Source organism: Penicillium canescens, assembly GCF_028828765.1.
Source record: "Penicillium canescens strain IBT 15451 chromosome Unknown utg000009l_segment0_segment0, whole genome shotgun sequence".
NCBI classification, from domain to species: domain Eukaryota; kingdom Fungi; phylum Ascomycota; class Eurotiomycetes; order Eurotiales; family Aspergillaceae; genus Penicillium; species Penicillium canescens.
This window is the reverse complement of record NW_026703971.1, coordinates 940,698-961,597: the sequence shown is the minus strand read 5'-3', so window position 1 is coordinate 961,597 and position 20,900 is coordinate 940,698. Positions and strand designations below refer to the sequence as shown.

At 49.2% G+C, this 20,900-nt stretch overlaps 2 protein-coding genes across 2 annotated transcripts; one reads left to right on the top strand and one right to left on the bottom strand.

Annotated features, from left to right (window-relative positions):
• Positions 1–7,997: 7,997 nt before the first annotated feature.
• N7446_011883 (uncharacterized protein) lies at positions 7,998–8,504 on the top strand (the record flags this gene model as incomplete). The annotated part of the gene is made up of 1 exon (XM_058520625.1): positions 7,998–8,504. The coding sequence occupies one exon, from the start codon at positions 7,998–8,000 to the stop codon at positions 8,502–8,504; it is 507 nt and encodes a 168-aa protein (XP_058366911.1).
• Positions 8,505–18,512: 10,008 nt separating this feature from the next.
• N7446_011882 (uncharacterized protein) lies at positions 18,513–19,430 on the bottom strand (the record flags this gene model as incomplete). Its single annotated transcript, XM_058520624.1, has 1 exon — positions 18,513–19,430. The coding sequence occupies one exon, from the start codon at positions 19,428–19,430 to the stop codon at positions 18,513–18,515; it is 918 nt and encodes a 305-aa protein (XP_058366910.1).
• Between the last annotated feature and the right edge of the window lie 1,470 nt (positions 19,431–20,900).

Sequence of the window (20,900 nt, the reverse complement as noted above, 5' to 3'; positions counted from 1 at the left end):
TATGTGCGGAAGCAAGGTATTCCGAACGCCGCGAAGATGGAGCCACGTGCCGAGATAGGCTACCTCGTCGGCTATGAAGCATCGAATATCTGGAGGGTATGGTTTCCACGTAGAGGATCCGTACGATCAGTGCGAGATGTTGTCTTTGATGAAAATGTGTTCTTCAACGCTCGAGAGCTAGAGAAGGAGTCTATCAGTGACATCCTAGAGTCTATGCCATGGGTTGTTGAAGAAAATGAGGATATCGACCACGGCACCTTTGCCTCCGGAATAAACCTGGATATTCCTCAACCAGTCAACGCGGGCTCGCAGGTGACGGAGCCACAGAGCTTGGATACGCCTTCCCAGGAGAAAGAAGCTACTTCGCAACTAGTGGAGACTCAACAAATGATGTCACCGTCACCCACGCCTCCCGTTCAGCCAGCGCAAGCCTCAGAGCCTCGTACGGCACCTAGAGACATCGTGGGAGATATCTCATCTCGCAACATTGTGTCTGGCTCACGCAGGCGAAGTTCCAGAGACACTAGTAATCTAGCCTTCTCAGTGGACGACGACGAAGAGGGTGTACTCGCTGCCTTCGCAACTGGCCTCAACGGATCCTACTCACACACGAGAACACACCGCGATGATCTACCCCCAGAGCCTCAATCTTGGAGAGAGATGTTGAATCACCCGTTTAACGAAGGCTTCCTAGCAGCTGCTGGACTTGAGGTCAAAACCATCGAACGGAAGGGCACTTTTGAGGTTATACGGCGTCCGAACGACCGTGGCGTGCAGGTCCTCCCATTGAAGTGGGTCTTCAACTATAAATTCGATAGTGACGGATATCTCGTGAAATTAAAGGCGAGAATCTGTGTGCGAGGAGACCTCCAGAAACTCTCTACAGAAGAGAAGTATTCAGCTACACTCGCCGCACGGACGGCCCGCGCCGTCCTCGCCTTGGTCCCTGCGTTTGACCTTGATACACATCAATTTGATGCTGTCAACGCCTTCCTAAATAGCTTGCTAGACGAAACGGTGATAACAGAGATGCCCGAGGGTTTTAGGCAGTCTGGCTATTGCTGGAAGCTACTGAGAGCTCTCTATGGCCTACGGAAATCTCCGAGGCTCTGGCAGCGCGAGGCCTCAAGGATCTTGACCCAACTAGGTCTCAAAGTCGTTCAAGAAGACCTCTGTCTCTTCGCAGCAGACGGTATCATTGTGTTCTTCTATGTAGACGACATAATTGTCGTCAATCACCCATCTCAGCGCCAGCGCGCGGCTGAGATCAGAGAAAAGCTTAACACCGCATGGGAATTGAGACACATGGGTGAAGCTTCATGGTTCCTTGGGATTCGTATAGTCCGTGATAGACAGCAGATGGCCCTCTGGCTCTGTCAGGACTCATACATCTCCTCTATGGCAAGCAGATATCACCTTACCACCCATCGTCGCTTTGATACACCCCTTGCGCCAGCTACATTAAAGCCGTATACTGGGCAAGCCACAAGTGAACGGATTAAGGAGTATCAGGAGAAGGTCGGCTCCGCTCAATATGCAACCACCATCACACGGCCAGATGCAGCCAAAGCAACCTCCACATTAGCTCAATTCCTCACGAATCCGGGTCCGGACCATCTAGAAGCCATCAACCGCGTGATATCATACCTCTATCACACACGCTTCCACGCCCTCACTTATCGCCCACGCCAATCCGAGGAGGATGAAGCCGTTACTCTCTTTAGTGATGCCTCGTTCGCCGATAACCCTGACCGGAAGAGCTCGGAGGGATATATCTGCAAGATCTTTGGAGGACCTGTTGACTGGAGAGCTGGCAAACAGCGCACGGTGACTACTAGCACAACCGAAGCGGAGCTGCTAGCGATCTCTGAGGCTGCGAGGACTATGAGCATGTGGAAACGCCTCTTTGAGGCTGTTCGCTTTGATCCAAAGCACGAGCTTGCTATCCGATGTGATAATCAACAGACAATTCGGCTTCTCACCAAGGAAGCTCCTCAGCTGCGGACGAAGCTACGTCATGTTGATATACACCACCTCTGGCTTCGTCAGGAGGTCCAGGCAGGCAGGATTCTCATCAAATGGACTGAGACGAAGGGTATGGCTGCGGACGGACTCACCAAGCTATTGCCACGTCAGAAGCATGCAGAATTCGTTCAAATGATGGGCATTGAGGATATTGGAAATCTGCTAGATTAACAAGAAGAGGTTGGAATTGTGCGAACGCTGGGGGGTGTGACAAACTAAAGGAGCGGTCAAATACCGCTATGGCCTTTTGGGATAGGCTTGTTCATCGTTCACCCAATTTCCCCTAGTATTTGTATGGTATTCGGGCTAAATTCGGATACGGTGTCATAACACGCCAGAGCACGGACAGTAGACTCCAGAGATCGCTGAACCGATCTACACACCTTCAATCAATCATCAGATTCTATTGGACATGTGCAGTACTAGCCAGTACATTAATTCCTCATCCTGACAAATAGTTATGCTGGTACCAGTCTAGCCTTATTAAACCTAGCGTAATACGAAGTAACGTCGTCTATGCCCAATTAGGCTTTAGTCTATCCAGCGCTCACAAATAGACCTAACGTCGGCCAACTCGTCTTCCTACCCTTCCCTGCCTATAAGGCACTAAAACAAGCTGAATTCTTCCAAATAACATGTTTTCGCTAAACAAGCACCTGTCTCCTCTTTCTGACTAGTCAAGACACGCAAATTGAAGTTGATTGAGTCTCAAAATCGAAAAATAACGCGAAATGACATATACTCTCCAAGTCCTTCCACTCCGCCATCTCTGTCTTATGCTAATTACCCCCTGCTTGCCCTCCAGATCTCCGAAACAGGCCCTGACTCAGTCATTCTCTCCATATCCGACTCTCGCAGCTGGTATCTCCGCCGGGTACGTGGTGGAGAGATCCCTGGCGGCACACGAGCTCGCTTTCGCCGCTGCGGCAGCGGTGCCGGTGGTGCTGGTGGCGGAGTGGCCTCCACAGCTCTCTGCGGTGATAATGACCTGATAATTGCTCCTAGTGATGGGAGAGATGATGGGATAGATGCCTCTGACGGCGGAGGAGATGGCGCTGGAGCTCCTGCTGCCACAGGAGCTTCAGCTTCAAGCTTTATCGTCACCGGTTCCGGTCTTTTCCTCTTGATAATCAGGAAGACCTCATAACTATCCTTGATCTTGGTAAATTTCGTACAGAAGTCTGTGAGGAGCTGTTCATGATCTTCCCGCATGCCTAGGAACCAAGGCTCCTTTTTATTTTTAACTGCAGTTGCAAATCGAAATGTATCTCCCTCCTCACGTGTGTAATCCTCAGGGTCGAGCTCTACTAGAAGCTCGTTTTCGATGAAATCGACGAAGCTACTAATAGTACCCGGCGTAAGGATTGGAGTAACTGTAGCTACTCATAACGAGACAAGTTAGTATATCTCTCTTAGCTGCGGGATCTCTCCATACTTAGCTTTTCAAGCCTATCTGGCTTTCCCGATGCTAAGCACCAATAGAGATAGCAGTGGACGATTAATGAGACTGTCGCTGGCGCTGTAGGGACTTGAAGTCGCCCTCGGCCGAGGCGGCCACCTCCGGAGCTTCTCCCACCAATAAATTGGCGCTGAATCGATCGCTGTTGGATCTGGCGCTGCCGGATCTCATTTGTCGTCCCCGATAAGGCCTGGAAGCGTGGTTCAGGGGTAATTAGGCTTCTCTCGTAAAGGGTCGCCCTAGCCGAAGAGGATAAATTCTGTATAGGAGTTCTCGTGCTATACGTAGGGGAAGTAATCTGGGCAGTGGAGACAGGAGGATAAGTAAAAACATCTTCCCCAGTATCGTGGGACTGAGTATCGCGGTAGTGCGCCATAAAAACACAAATAGGATGTTTTTCGAGGAAGAATATCAGGTACAAAAATAATGTGAACATAGGAGGGAGCCGAGTCAGCTTGGAACAGAACGAAATCCCCTAGTAAAATTAGTACTCAGTTAAGACTTTATGACGAACTGAGGCATGGATATCTTACCACAACGAATCCACGGATAGGCTTATTTAGCGTCGGCGCCTTCCCCTATTAGTTTCGTATGGTAATCCGGATAGAGCCGGAAGTATAGCGCCGTGATAACCTCGTGTTTTGGCGTTGAGACATATATACGTAAGAAAGTTTATATATCGAATTACCTCCGTCGATCCCCTTCTTCCTAGATACTAATTGGCTATCCTAAAATCCTAAGAGCGCTATGGCACTCGCTGATCGGCCTGTGTTTGGATATTGGGCCGAGATGCTGTATAGCGGCGCTGAAAATTAGCTTTCCTGTGCCTCTCCAGGCTCCCAATCCCACGCGCCGAGGGGTTTTGTAGTGAGGCGGAGCACTGGATACTCATCCAATTGGTCATGGAGAAGGGCACGGCGGCGGAGTTCGAGATATTCTGCACGGTAAGGATGACTAACTTCCACTGGCGCACGAGACGGGGGTCCTCAGGATTGAAGTCATTCCCAGGCCCATAAAGCTCGGCTCCAATCTCCTGAAGCTGCTGGTGGCACCAAGCCAGGACGTCAAGGGGTAAATATTCATCTTTATCCCAGTCCCGGACGTCCTCCTGTAGCTCGCGAAGCAGCATAGGATCAACTGCACGCTGGTAATCGGGCTTAGATGCATTAAAATAATTCATAAAGGGCTTCCCGGTAACAGCGTTCGGCCGTGACTTTTGCTTTCGGATATTATGAATATTCCAGGTCTTAGCGTACTCGCTAATAACCCGGCGGAGTGTAGGCATATAGACCGCAAGAAGGGCGACTTGCTCAGGGATAGAGCCGGAGAAGAGACCTATAGAGGATTAGCGGCAGCAGCGGATAGTGGGCAGGATAACTTACCTTGTTCCTGGAGCTCCCGGAAATACTGGTAATAGAGGAAAGTACATGACTTAGATAACTGCGCCCACCAAGCCTCTATTCTCTGGTTATCTGTACTTCGTCCTAGCCAGAAACAGTCTCCATGGGCAGCCTCTGGATCGAAAACCTGCCGCAGCGCCCATTGTGCATCCCCAATTAGGGATGTCTCCGAGCCGAGGTCAGACCGAATAATCTCCGGTTGGTAGCAGAGGTCGGCGATGGTGTCAAGAAACTGAGAGAGAACGCTCACTGCTGTACGAGAACTAATTCCCACGTATATCCAGAGAATATACCGAGAGTACCCATCAATAGCGGCATAAACCTCAACTCCGAACTGCGCTAGCTTCATATAACCATCCACATGCCACACGAAATTCGGCCCAGGGCACCAATACTCGCCGCGGGAGCGCTGGAGATCGTATGATCGGCGGAGGAGTGAGTCAGGGCGAAGGGAGCGGTAGACTTCGAATACTCGGTGCTGTGGGAAAAGAAAACCATGACGGCGAAGGTGGTGATAGAGAACGCGACGCCCATAACCTTCGGCATCGCCAATCCCAAGCTCCTCGGTCAAGATAACCTCGATTTCGAGCCGCTGCTGCTGCCTCTGAAGCGGGCAGTCTGTACGAAGCTGAATTCCAAGCTGTTTTCGTAACCTTTTAAGTGTAGGTTCAGAGACCTGGAATCCCTCCTTTTGTAGCACTTCGAGTATCTCTTTAGGAGATAAACCGGCTTCGGTAACTAGCGTGAGAAGGCGAGCGTGCAAAGCTTCATTTTGGCTGGGTAGTTCGCGTCGCAGGCCCCAGGAAGAAAGACGAGTTTTGAGCGTGCGAAGTGAGATATTGACGCCGTAGCTTTGTATGATGGTCTGGATATTGGCAATAGGTGTATTCTGAGAATATAAGAGAGTAATCTCCTCCCTATAAGACTCTAGGTTAATTGGAGGGCGTGGCATGGTAAAAATAGAGGTTATTCATACGAGCCCAAAATAGTAGGAATTATACTGTGTTAAAATCAATAGAAAGGATTGCCGGCTACCTGGTCATACGGTCTTATATACACACTACACTAGCGTAACTACTGAGTCGGAGATTTAGTAACGTAATCTACGGGCGAGTGAAACACCGCAAAATACCATATTGAATGCCATATTTTGATTCCTCTATATCTCAACCACTAGCGGTTTATTCTTGTTAAAATTTGAAACAACAGTTTTCCAAGCAAGAGCAATAATATATCTAGATTTTGAGCTAGTCAGACCATTATTTCGACACTTTACCATAAAATACAGCGTAGTTTTGATATTGAGACATCAATATATATATATCTCCTATTTCTTAAACTTTCTATGCTGCACCACTGGGTCACAAATGCTATTTAGGTTATACGAGCTTTATATGCTATCCGAAAGAGCTATATTTTTGGAGATATGAAGTTGTTATTTATCGCATTTAGTATGGAGTTTTGGGGTATTTCACACGCCCGTGTGTTTCACTCGCCCGTGGATTACGTTATTCCGACCTAGAACTACAGTGACTGGACATAAGTTTCTACACCCCGGCCAGCTCACCGTCTCTATTGATTTATACCGCCTACCTAAAGCGCGTAGTATAGAACCATGCTAAAAATAGTAAGCGACGCAAACCTAGGATGGGAGCATTTCCTTGAGACGATTCCGCAGCGGATGGAAGCTATTATTGGGAGCCAGAGGCGGTATACACCGTATTAGATTCCATAGTATGAATTCATGGAGGTTTTTGACTGGCAGTATATTATATAATCAGGGGATGGGGCCAGACAGTGTAGAAACTTATGTCCAGTCACTGTAAGTCTGTTCCTCGCCATAGTGGCTAACCTAATTAAGGTAGGGCGAACAGGATATAAAATACGGGCGGAAAAGGAGGCGGTATACAGATTGCCCAATTATATTGGATTCTGGGTTATTGCACTCGTGATCCCTATTAACCTCCGTAGGCATTGGACGGAACGGCCGAGGACAAAAGTCAATTTGCTTCACTCCCAGAGCCTCAAACACCTATGTGCTTTGTGAAACCCATCCAGTTACTTCGGCGCTGCGTGTCTTGCCCCACCGTATTGCACCAGTTCACCCACTGAAAGGTGCTAAAACCAAAAATAGAATGATACGTGTCATAATAGAGTTCGTGGAAGAGACTTTGTGATAACAGGGGTTAAAGAATTTCAATTCATTTTGTACGACTTCGGCCCCTTGTAATCTGACGCTAGGCAACAGCTCTCGCCCAGCTGTTCAAACAATGGATTCGTACGTTCTCGTGGTGTCTGGTTTTAATTCTCGGTTGGTGGCCAAATGCAATTTGCACAACCACACCAAAGTCAGGGAACGTGATTCACTACCAAGTCGGCCACAAGCCCTAGCCAGCTACTTCAATTTAAACTCAGCTTTTTACGACCTTATATCTTAACAATATCAACAGCTGTTTGAAGTCTACGATCTAAGTTACTTCCTTAGCGCAGATCCAAGTCAGTGATGATCCAGTCTGCGTCCGTATTTGGGTCGGAACATGTTCCTGCAGGATGCGTGATAATACGAAAAACTTGAGCGGCAGTGGTGGCGCTGACATGAACATCTTGAGGTCCTTTGACAGGGTGGTATGCTAGAAAATGAGTCAGAAGGCCGCTTGCCCGGGCGTTTGGATAGTGCTCATTCCAGGATATTCGTCACAATGATAACTGTGGCTTGAGGGGCTTCCAGTTTTCTGTACCCTCATCGTATTCTTCCCGGAATAATGGGGATGCTCGTATTCATCAAACCAACAGTCGAATAAGCTTTCAACTTTTCTTCACTCTCTTCCCCAGAGGTCAAGGATCATCATGGTGGGGTTCTTAATTTTATTCTCGTATCGACAACCAATTGTCAGCTTGGTTGAAGAGTGATAAGGCCTGGAAAATGGCACTTGAGGCTAGATTGATCCTGTATCCAAGTGATGGATGGGTACACTCCCTTCCTACATAACCCTCTTTCTTCCTCTGTCTTCCCCCCACTTTTTTTTCTCATTTCAATCTCTCCTCCACTCTGCCACCCATACCCTCCTTGCAGCGACTTTCCAAGACCTTTGTTAATCCACATTCTCTTCAACATGCGTTTCCTCATACCCCTCTCTGTCCTCCTCGTCTCCACGCTAGCCTCCCCTAATGACTTCAATGACATCTTGGGTGAGATCTATGGCGACTGCGGAGGCGCTTGTGCTTCTACCGAGTTCAAAGACAGCAAGGCTGACTGTGGAGACCCGAGCAGCTCCGCATCAAACGCCTGTTTCTGCAAGAATTACGTCAATATTTTCTCTGATGTCGATATGACACGGTTTGGAACGTGTATCTCTGGGTGTAACCTGGACATTAGCAACCTGGACTATTCAAAGTTGGCACAAAATGTTGGCAACATCTGCGGCTCAAACTTGGGTGTTGATACCACTGACAATGGGGCGTTACCGAGTAACACCGCCAGTTCCAGTACAGGGGGACCAGGGTCAACTTCCACCGCTGTAGCGTCAAGCCCTTCTCACACTGGTGCTGCTAGCACAATTGCGAGCTCCAAAACTGCACTCATTCTGGGTGCCTTGGCCTTCTTTTGTTACGCTCTGTGATCTCCTGGCCTGTAAGGCAAACTGCCTTGGTGGTATCGCCATGTCAAGCTAGAAACAAAAGAGTCTTCCCATATCAACGACGCTGAATAGTTCATCGGGGATGCAACGCGTGAGGGTTTGATTGGATTTGCACACTTTTTGACTTTTTCTATACTCTTCCATGTTGTGTATAATTTCATTCGTTTTTATTTTGGATTTCCTTTGTATTTCGGCATTCAGGCATCAGGTTCCTGCTTCATTTGAGAAACCGCCGACATACCCAGCCCTCACATTAGCTCGAGCTACTAGGCTTATAGAATTTGGTTGTTGAATTGATGGTTCATGAGGGATTCATCTCTTTCTGAATGATGGAAAGATGCGTTGTCCATAAAAAAGACCCTGGGTTCGAAGGGTCAATTCTGAATCTCTTCAAGATTCAGTTACTGCGCAATCCGAGATAGTTACATGGCAAATGAGTGTACCATTCGTCTCACACTCGATTCCCTTACTTCTCAACAACAAAATGATTCTTACTCTTAGTTATCTTGTAACCGTCCCTTTGCCTGACCAGCTTCCTTTTTCCTCCTGCAGAAATCTAGGCTAGCTATCTCCTTTCGATTTAAGAACAGACTTTTGTGCCGGCCATTTCCCACAATGATGGAGGAGCTGCTCAATGAAATCCTCAAATATAGTGGCACCTGTTGAACCCTGAAAAATTCGGGAAAGGACAATGCCATCTTGGCCATTACTGTTGTAATTCAAAGGAAGATTGATTCTCTATTATTCGGTGGGAAACTTGAGACTACAGTCAACTCTCGCTTATACCACAGCATACTATCCAAGCCAAATTACGTGGTATAATTGAGTTGTGTTTTGGTGAGAGGATGACATAATATTTGACAAGCTAACTCTAAGCCCTAATACCTATTTAGTCTTCCATCCCATCATCTGATCCAAAGTCACCTGACGTTTCTCATCAATCTGAATCCTGCCAAAGTCGCTGATTAAGCTCTCAATTTGTCTAATATGGTCCGAGGTACCCTTTTCTTTGCTACAAACCCATAGTAGGATATCCTGGAGGCTGTCCAATATAGCAGAATTAGACAGAAGCTCAGGTGGGGGCCCATCAATGTCAATATCCTGAATTTCTGAGGTTGTTGGGGCAATATATATATCTTGCTCATTGGTCTCATCTCGCCCTTCAGTCCCATCTTCTAACATGTCTTCGTCCGAAGGGTTCAAAAACTCGTCAAATGGCACAATATCTTTATCACCAAGCTTATCAATTGCTTGATTATATAGACTTTCAATCTCATCACTCAATCCGGGCTCGGAAAATAGTGCAGACTCAGGTGCGGACTCGGGCGCGGACTCAGGCATAGGTATAGACTTTGGACTAATCAAAGTACTTTGTTTAAAGCAATTGATAATCGTTTGGTCTGATACACTTGTTCTCCAAACTTGCGTTACCCAGGTAACAGTATAATAAATGCTCATTCTTTGTTTTGGGTCTATCCCACGATCAAGAAAAGCAATCATATAGCGCATCCATTTCTTCCGATAATGGTGCTTCAAGTTTTGGATAATACCTTGGTCCAAGGGTTGATAAATTGAAGTTGCGTTTGCTGGCAAAAAAACAACCGTAATCCGGGGTGGTGGTGGCGCTCGCTGGAGTCCAATAACATGTGGTGAAGCATTGTCTAAAAGGAGCAAAGCTTTCTTATCTAAGGGAATACGCCCATAGAAAGATCGCAACCAGTCCTCCATAATGTCATGACGCATCCATGCTGCCTTGTTGTGACGCCAAACACATCCCAGAGCTCGGAAATTAACCCCCCGGAGTGCGCGAGGGGTTTTTGCTGTGCCAATCAACCATAAAGGGACTCGATCGGAACCATCCGCATTTGATGCAACAACAATAGTGATTCGTGTTTTATCAAGCTTTTTGCCAGCAATTTTTCCCTTTGAAAGACCACCATTTGGCATACGTCGCCAAAATAGGCCAGTTTCATCCATATTGTAGATTTCGGACGGTTTGAATTGATTGCAAATCGATTTGGTGCTTTTGATCTGATCATGTACCGAGGATGGGACTGAGGCAGCTTCTCCGTGGAAAGTATGATATTGAAGAGAGTGGCGTTGTTTGAAGCGAGTTAACCAACCCTCAGAGAATTGAGGTTTGGTCCGATCTTTGTATTCCGGTATTTGTCTCCAAAGCTCAGCTGCTTTAGTTTGGATCAAAGGGCCATTTATTGGTATTCCATTGCCAATATGGTTATCTGCCCAGTCATATAGCTTTTGGTCCAATAATGGCCAATGAGAGGATGAAGATCGTTTGTTTGCCCCTGCAGGGCCCGTATCAAGATAATTGTATTTGGATGAAAGGATCCTTGATATGGTTGACCGGTCAATCACTTGTTTGAATTGGTCCTCAAACCACTTAGCACATGCAGTCTGCGTGGGCTTTGGGCTAGTATTAGACCAAAATGCCCGTAGTGCCTGTTTCTGCGCGTCTGATATACCCAATTTGGTACGCTTTGGTCCCATTCTGACGCGCTTGGGTGGGGTCGGGAGGGTAGGAGAGCTTGTAGATTGAGGCATTCTGATTGGTTGATTGCGCTGACTAAGCAGATTTGAGAGGAAGAAAGTGTGGTAAAACAAAATGTGTTATATTCTGTCAATTTATATGGAAAAAACTGGAATGAAGGGGCCATCCAAGCAAGGGATGTGTTATTATCAAGAATGTGCAATATCCCACCGTGGTATAAGCGAGAGTTGACTGTATTTATCACGGGATGGGGCCCCTTAGTATATATTGCTACGAGTGTTCGTCTACCAAAAGTTTGAGGTCTAAAACGAGTACCTTTACGTTGATTCATCGCAAGGACTATTCTGTTATGGTGGAGCACGGTCTCATTTATTTGAAGCTTCACGCCAAGCAGCAATCGTCTCCTTCTCGAGGTCCTGAAGTCTTTGCATTTCAGTTAGTAGTCGGGGATCAGGTCTGAATCGAAGATCTTGCATGTCGAGTTTCTGCAGGAGATGAAGGCCTTTAGAGGAACGCAGTCGGGATAGCTGCACATACATCGAGCAATACTTCCGGTGACGATCCTGTCCCCGGATCGTGGGGTCATCTTTAAGGTCGAGGACAGCAGCCACAAGGGTCGAGCCTTGCACTTTATAGTCAGTGAGGCATAAAGCTGGGCACATGGGAACTTGCTTCCTACGGACCGAATAGCCTTTCAGGGTGATAGATCGCTCTAATGGAAAGACTGGCAGGACTGAAGGTTCAAGGTCCTGAAATCCAGTGACTTTTGCTTTGTCCGGTTTGAATAAAATGCAGGCAGGTGGTTTGGTGCACATGATATAGAGGTCGTCAATCTCAAAGAATTCGGCTTATAGGGAGGTGTCAGAGGGTCAGGTTCGCGACTATCTACGTGAAGACAAACCCACCAGTAGGATCTACCACGATGCCTATAGCAGTCCCCGCTGCTCCATTGACAAGGCCGAGCAGGGTGCAGATGTTCGTCAGTATGGCGGCAGGCATATTCGGCGTGTACAAAAAGAGCCCGGGGAAAGGGATCTTGGTGCCTTGGTCCGGCTGTTGCAGCAAGTCGTCTGCACGGAGTCGCAGGTTTATTGGGCCAGTGGACCTGGTCCGCGTATGATGCGCAGGAAAGACATATACATTCTGACACCGGGTCCGCGCGAATTGCTCAATTCGAACGCGGTTTACCTGGTGACGCAGAGAGTTTAACTTCACGACAGTGGTGGCGTCTTCCAACAGCGGGCTGACCAGGGACGTGATGGTTTTGCTGTTAAGAAAGGCTCGATCGGCTTCTGTCAAAGTTCCAGCCCTCGCTCGTGAAAGGAGATCACGAAACGGAGCATCTTCTGATTGTCTCATTTGCTCATCCAAGATGATTACCTGTTTGAACTGATGCCAGAGGAGCCGACCGTTCTCATCCTCATCTCTTCCCCTTCTAGGCTCCTTCCATAGGGCCGGTCCCCGAACAGGTGGAAACTGGAAAAAGTCACCGATGAAGATGACGACAGGAAGCCCACCGAAAAGATCAGTGGAGGATCTATCGAGGGATTTGGCGATCTTGCAGTGATTATCAATGACTTTGATCATGGTCAGATCCATCATGCTTACTTCGTCCACGAACATGATGGTCTTGCGAGACCAGAGTCGTCTAACTCGAGATGTCATCGCAGTTCCCCGTGAGCGGTCGATAGAGATCCCTAAAGATGTGTGGTACGTATTCCCGCCAATGTTATCGGCCGCTGCACCCGTTGGGGCCATGAGGATTACCTCGTGTTTTCGTCCGATAAGGTTCATACCGGCATCAATTGCCTTGATGATCTGGCTCTTACCCGTGCCCCCTTCACCTCCGACATACAGGAGGGTCTGTTTGCGTTGCGCTGAGTCATAAGGATGGTCCGCCCAGGCCAAAGCTTCAGATAGCACCCTCTCCACGACCATTAGCTGTTTCTGATTTAGGGGAATCACTTCAACGACCAGGGACGCCAGAGAGGCGCCAGTGGGACTCTGGTCAACCCGGGACTGGAGGTCATCCATAGCAGGGACCGTGTATGAGCCAACCAGTGTAGGTTCCAAGATGCCATCTTCAATCTGGATGTCGAAATCGTCGAGTGCGAAGTTAGAGCTGGTGGCATTACGATCTGTGCTTTGCCCATGATCAAGATTGGCGAAACTTTTCAGGTGAACCTCCCACGCTTGTAAAGTGGATGGTGGGAGGTACTTTAGGCCAGATGTTTCGTATGCAGGAGTATGAAAGATATCCAGCGGCCGGAGGTTCTGTAGTAGCAAGCTTCGCACTGGGGTTATGGCGCGGAGCAAGGGAGGAATCCGGCGTCCAGTGACCAGCGTCTCTCGATGCCATGCTTTCCTGATGGAGTGATAGGCGGCGACCAACGTCTCGGTGTTAAAAGTCTCATCCTGCAGTTGAAAGCATTCATCGTCCTCGTCGCCATCAGAAGCAAAATTTGGCGGCTCAAATCCGTCAACGTCATGGTGAAATGAATCAGCTGCGCCATTCGCCGACTTCCACAAACTTGCATCGGCTTGGCAGTCTTCCTTAGACTTCCGCAGCAACTCGATGTTTCTTGCAAATCCCCGATTGTGAAATGGGAGGGTTGGTTCAACGGCCGCCCATACTTGAACATGGGCGTCCCGCTTTGTCGCATGCCGGCGGAAGAGATCAACCAAGTGATCCCAGGGAACAAAAAGGCCCAGTAATATCTCAGCCATGTCATTTATAATCGCAGTCGTTTTCGGATGGCCTCCGGGAATCGCGTCTTCTGCGGCCTGGAACTCCGTTAGCTGTCCGTTGAAAGTCACGGCGGCCACCTGGGACGTTGTGCGCGCCAAGTGCTGTACATGCGTGCCATATCTAGGATGGGTTGGTTCGAAGTCCACGTCATTCGCAACAGCGTCGCGTATATTCTTAGTCTTTACAAGCATGCAGTATTCAAATAATGAAAGAGGAGCCAGGTGCGGTCCACGCCACTTATAATTGTCAAAGATGCTTACGGGGCCGGTGTCGCCCGTTTCATATGTGCAAGGTTCTTCTGCCATGGGATCAGAAGAGGGGCCGCTTTCAAGGTTATCTGGCTGAATGATTGCCCGAATATAACGCCTTAGCCACCAGAGGTTGATACGGACGAAGTTGTAGCTGATCGTGTAATAGGTTGGTAGCTGAAGCAAGACGCTAGCGACCTGCACACCACTGATCTCTCGGTCATGAGAGAGGGCATTAAAGCAGCGTAGTGCAAAATTATTGACACCTTTTTCTCGAAGTCGGAGATCTGTCGCTGTTGGTGGCTCAGCAACCTTTGCATTCTCAATAGATTGCTTCAACAAAGCCGCCTTGGCAACCATCTGCCAGGGAGAGACGTCATCTTTCGTGGCGTAGTTGGTGATGTAATAGATCAGCGACAAAGACTTGGAGACTGTCGGAATCCAGGAGATGTCTTGATTAGAACGAACACAACTAGCAATGGCGGGGTTCCACGGGTTTATCCAGGCATGGTTTCGAGCGAGGTGAATCAGTCCAAAATCATCTACCTTAGAGGCAGGGACCAGATCTCGAGGCATGCCAAATCGACAAACATTCTTTCCGGGACCTGTTTGCCGGTACTTGAAGCATGTGGCGAGATGGTGTTTCGAATGGACTTGTGTTTTACGAGCGACACAATTGCTGTCATACGATAGTCGAAGATGGAAGTCGTCATCGGATTCAAAATCTTTGGCCGATGGTGGCATGCCGGGAAGGTTCACTTCAGGGTCTTGTAAAATACTCTCATCAACGCCTTGGGTAATGATTGACTCTAAGTAGCGAATCATGCGAGCCGCAAAGTCGCTGTCCTGGAGGAGCCGATCTCGCAAAGTAGTGAAAGCCAGGTTTCCTCGCGCCCATGCTAATCCGTGGAGATGTAACATGCCTCGACCATTCGTCTCGACCACAGCGAAATGGTTCGAGAGATTGCCAAGGACACCGATCCGGTCAGTATTAGTAGCGAAAAGGCCGTCCAGAACGGCTTTACAGACTTGATGGAAAAACTCAGCGACTGCCACCGGATTAGAGGTAACGGCGGCCTCACGGATAGCGGCATTTGCCGCAAGCCAAGTTGTTCCCAGAGTACTCTACGCCGGCCAGGATCAGGACCAAAGGATTACGTAGGTCAGAGGGGTTGATAGTGATCCAGAAAGCTGGCATACCGTACCGTGTAATCAGTCCTCGAATTTCAGAACGCATTCTTAGTTTCTGGGCGAAGGATCCCGGGACTTGCATCCCGACAGTCTCGATATTTCGCAGCAGTCGTCGGATGACCGGATCCTCAATCTTCTGGCCGCTTTCGATGGTCTTCGCTGCATTCTGGAGTTGGGTCACTGTTAGAGAGGCGATGTCGTCCACTGCCGACTGCCAGTTCTGCCGTTTAATGATGAATGCGTTCCCTAGCGAGGACTTTCGGAGTTGGATCACATCATACAGCAGGTACATGAACGTTTTGTGGCGTGCGAACCTACAGGAATAAGGAGAGACAAAGATCAGTATCTATAGAATTTTTTTTTTTTTTCCAAAGAAAGCCACGCACCTTCTACTGTGGTGACGCAAAGCCCACTCGGCAAACGCTCCAATTGACACCGGGACAGTTCGTTCATCGAGATGGCCCCCAATGCCTCTCGGAAACAAGGTTGGAAACGCGGCAGTAAAGTAACGAGGGTCCGTCCAGTGATTTACCAGGGTGGTTTGGCCACGGATTGTGTAAGAAATTAATGGTATCTTTCGATGACCAAGGGGCCGTGTGCCTCTTGCACGTTCTCTGGCTGAGGTACTCTCACTCGATGGGGCCGGTTGGTTCGTAAGGACGGTGAACAATGCGTCCAAAACGCGGCGATCCAGGTCTTGACGTTCTCCGTTTATGTCCGTGGCGACAGAGCCGGTATTGAAAGGGCTACCGCCACTCGCGTCGAATGCACTATCCTGGGCAGCCTGAAGATCGTTCTCGTAGTTCCCTGTCTGTAGATTTACGGTGTAACCTTCGCGCTCGTGGTGATCCGGCTCGTCGAGATAGATGATGGTATCCCGCAGGTCCGGCGGGATAAAGTCATCGCCCCAGTCATCGATCATGGGACGGTTAATTATGGTGTTACGGTAGAGGTGGTTCTGTTGGACAAGGTACTCCAAGGCTGCCAGAACCTTCGCCTTCCGCACGAGTAGGAATTGGATCAGGTCCGAATCTACGGGAGGTCGACGACCCAACCAGAACACCTTGATCAGACTATGTAATGTCAACTCCGGGCTCGGTAGGATCTCGAGAAGTGGTTCTGGGTCCTGTGGGATGACAATGAAATGGCCACGGAGAGCACGGTAGTTGATTGGCGAGGAGCGGCCACCTGGTCGCAGTTTCAAAACGACACCGAGAGGATGGCACTTTGCAATGAGACATTCTTCTGTCAGAGTGAGGCCTTCCAGAGCAGACGGATAGTCCTGGCACCGAGTCACATTCACAAGGTTCTTCGCAGAGAACTTGGGGATCATATTTCGATTGAGCGAAGCATGGCACGACGAGCACAGATTCCAAGTGTTACCATGTCGGCCGCAGGGATCAAGACTCCCCAACAGTGACAGCAGCAAAGGATCCTCATTATGTGCGCGGTAGATATCTGTGTCGGAGACAAGTTCCCCGCACGAACAACAGACGCATCTCTTCGCAGCCGCAGAAATCTCATCCTCGTATCTGGCTATGGATGCTCGTATATGCGAACAGGAGATATCCGGGGGAAAAGCATCGGAGGCGACGGCACGAGCCTCTAGCTCAGCACGCAGGAAACCTACCGCTCGATTTAAATTGGCCAGCGACCTCTCCAAATCTACCGTTCTCTCCCTGTTGACCGTGGCCTGTAAAGGATTCGGATAGCATCTTGTCTCTATATTGATGGGAGATGCCTGTGAGATCCGTGGCGACTGTGGGGAGGACACCGGCAAAGGACCTGCAGGAAGTAGCACTCTCTGGGGTCCCGGCCCGGTTCTCGAATATAATGGCACAGGGACGGGCCGAAGCGCAGCGTTTAGAATATCGAACGATGGAGGCGGAGCCATCGGCGCTTGCGGAACTGGTGCCAGAGGCCGCAAACGGGATCTCCTTTCTGGCAAGTATGCTACAGTATCATGTACAGAATTGTCATTAACAGGACTCGGTATGCGGAGAGCTGGTGCTAGAGGCCTCAAAGGAGATGCCCTTGCGGGCAAGGATGCTCTAGGATCACGAACAGGATGTGGCGTGTGTGGAACTGGGGCCAGAGGCCTTAGAGTAGAACCTCCTGCAGGCAAAAACGTTCCAGGGTCTCGAACGGGCTGCAGTGTGTGCTGAACAGGGTCAACAATGCAGCAGATAAGAAGGACGGACCACTCCCAGTACCTGGTACGATGCTACCGTCCTCCGTGTAGCTGCCTGGCGGCAGCGATTACACGTCCTATGATACAACGACCGGCAGGGGCGTGCACATGTAGAGCACGAAAAATGTAGCGTCGAAAAGGCAGGAACAGTAGGGGAAGTTAGAGGCGGAGGTGGCCCAGTTAAAATATTACTCGTGCCTACAGTAGCTGAAAGCTGTCGGGCTCTGACCGCCCGTTGAGAAGCCGTCCTGCGGCAATTGTCGCAGGACCGAAACTGTGTAGAGCGCCATGGTCTGGCGCAACCAGGGCAGAAAGAACGTTGCGCAGGAAGAGATGTCATTAGAGAAGAGATGGCTTGAAACCAGCAAACGGCATCCGTTCCAAGGCGCACTAGGAGAGGAGCGACAGGAAAAAGTTGGGGCCAGCGAGAAAGATCCGTGTTGATCATTCATATAGTAGAAGTCGAACACGTCACCGTGCGCATGAGTGCATAATAGTACTATCTGCAGGATGCTCAGGACAAACAAGGGTGGAATCATAATAGAAAGGCGAGAAGGCCGGAACACCGACTCCAAGACGAGCGGGAACACCGGGATCCCTAGACACGGAGAAAAAGCAACAGAGGCCGAATACGAATTCGGGAAGCACGAAGCCTAAGGAGGAAGGAAAGGAAAGTAGGTGAGCAGCAATCAGAAGAGAGCGCGGAGAGACAGAGCAGCAATCGGAGGAGAGCCTGGAGAGTCGCAGCAGCAAACGAGAAGGAGCGTATTGGCAGTCAATAGGAGCATTCCTTGGCACGAGAAAGCACCAATTAGCAACGAAAAAAACGAAGAGTTTGGCAGTGAGAGGCCAGCAAAGGTTGGCGGGCAGCTCGCGCAGGGTTGTAAACCCTTTCACTACGTTCCTTCGTTTCAGGGCAGGTTGGCGGGCAGCTCGCGCAGGGTTGTAAACCCTTTCACTACGTTCCTTCGTTTCAGGGCACAGTTTTATTGTAGGTACTCGAGGTCAAATACTTTTATTACACCACTGTAGATTTAAAATACAGCCAGTAAAGTGAATTCCCAACGCTCCAACCTGCATCAACCCGCTATTGGACAACTTCCTATCTCCGCCCCCACCAGGGCGGACTCGTCATAAACCAAGACCGAAAGGGCGCTAGAAGTCTGGATCGCTGAGCTTCTTTGCGCTCCCGCTCGGTTTGTTGCATGTCCATCCACACAGTAGGGGTGATAATTCGCGGTGGTGGTTGTGGATAGTTGGGGTTGGGGTTGTGAGGGATTTGGAAACCTGATCCGTATCTGTTGTGGTCTGGCTCGAATTTTGATGGGGCTAGTTCTGGCCATCGGAGAGGTGGCTCTCTGGTAGTTGCTGACTGAGGCGTTTGCATGTACATGTCCTGATGCATAGATGTACATGATACTGGGTATGCGACAGAATTCGGTCTGGGTCTGGGTTGTGACCCTGTAATATTCATTCTATGATCAGAAAGGTCATGCGGCAAATCCAATCCAGATCTGTCGTTGCTGTGCGTCGAGTTTGCACGCGGCTGCTGGTGCACTTCTGAAACCTCTTCCATTCTCATGTTCAAGTCGAATTTTCGGTTCACTGTTGGTTTCCCTGACATTGTGAAGTCGCGACAGAAGGCAGCGTAGGACTCTTGAAGGCGCATTTCTCTTGCTGCTTCCACATCTACACTATGGATTTCCTCCTCGATGTCTTCGTGGATAGGCTCGTAGACCATTGGCTCGTGTGATTGATCTGGTAGGTATGAGCCAGGCGAGCCCAGCGCGCCCACATGTGTTGCTTCGTTGAGATCCTTAAGGTTCTTTTCGCTGAGTTGATGTTCCTGTACCCCGGCCCTGAGGATTGATTGCGATATCCTCTTAAAAACGCGCCTCGTCAGCTGCGTCACTGTGTTTCTTCGACGGAGTGGACGTGGCGATTGCTCCGAGTCTTGTGTAGAGAAAGTAGTGCTCGAGGTGAATGAAGCATTGTCGTTTACGATTATAACGTCTGGCATGTTGAACAATATATTCCGATTTCACGGTAGATTGTTGCGACTGAGAACGATGGAGAGGGAAATCAAGTAGGGTTGCCGGGGAATAAATAATACCCCAGCCATCCGAGAAGTGCTACTCAGTCTGAGCTGAAAGAAGTGAAGTTGAAACAACTGCAATCTACAAATACAACGAGCAAGAGATAGCGGTGAATACCCTGGTACTTTGCGCAGTACTCTAGGATACATTGGATGGCACATACCTGCAACAAGGAGATAATGATCTGGATGATCAAACGGCTGGGAGATTCTTTGTTCAACCGACAAGTTTGCACAGGACTTCAAACTATGGCTTGGATCTGCAGGGTCGGGCAGATCTACAATTTGTATAAAACCCCAGGGGCGCTCGGAGTTCCATATATGATTGACAAAGCAAAGAACATGTGCCCTGCCTAGGCTATCACAGGAACGTTCGCGCTTTGCCTTTTTGTATAATCGGGGGGTACCGTGGGTACCGCTACAGCAAGCCACCATGTGAGGCGCTCCTCGAGGTACGTCAGAGGCACTTGAGGTCGAGTGGGCGCGGTTTTGCGATAGGCTTGGGTAGGTTCCGGGGGAGTCAGAGAGGCGTAGAAAGGCCCATCTATGCTCACAATAATCATGTAAACTGCCTGGTAGCTTTTGTCTCATTTAGTTCTCATACATCTCTGCTGTGTTATTGACTCCCGAGACAAGGACAAAGGGGCAGTGAGACATTCTAGTCACACCCTGCCATCGTTCACCGTGGCGCTGCTTAACAGCCACTAGTCTCAGACATTATTACGGCCAATAATCCAGTAAGCATAAGGAAATTTTGCGGTATTATAGCGAACTCCCAATCTATCCCGAATGAAACTGGAGTTGTAGGCCCTATAGTTGAAGCATCATCCTCTTATGGTCTCTCAGGACCATACGAAGAAGAATCTCCTGGAAGAAAACAACACATCACCGACGGAATCCTACAGTCCGAAACCTGCAAGATATCGGAGAGAAACACAACAGAGCATGAGAGGGTGTTACATCACAGATGACTCATGAGGATTCGCGAAGGCCTCAGGAGTTAAGACTATTAGAAGAGACAGGACCGAGGATTTCGAATGTGGTTATTCTGAACTGCGAACTTGAAATTATGCTTGCCGTCTGCGAAAGTACGGCTCAAGCAAGGCGAAACATCGGCTCCTCGGGCTCGAGAGACGCAGACGCCATCTGAGGACAACGATGGTCACCAACTGGACGCCGGGGATCCGAGCCGCAAGCAAGCTATCCTATGAGGTTGTTCGAATGCCGAGAGGCAGACACTGCTATACGCTCCATTGGGTCTTCCATCAGGTAGGCATACCAGCGCATGATCTGATGAACAAAATCCACTGCGAGAAGGTCGAGGTTGCGATCATCGATGCCATCGGTATTCATGTGGAAGAAACAGAGCATGCGATGGTGTTGGTGCAGGGGAGG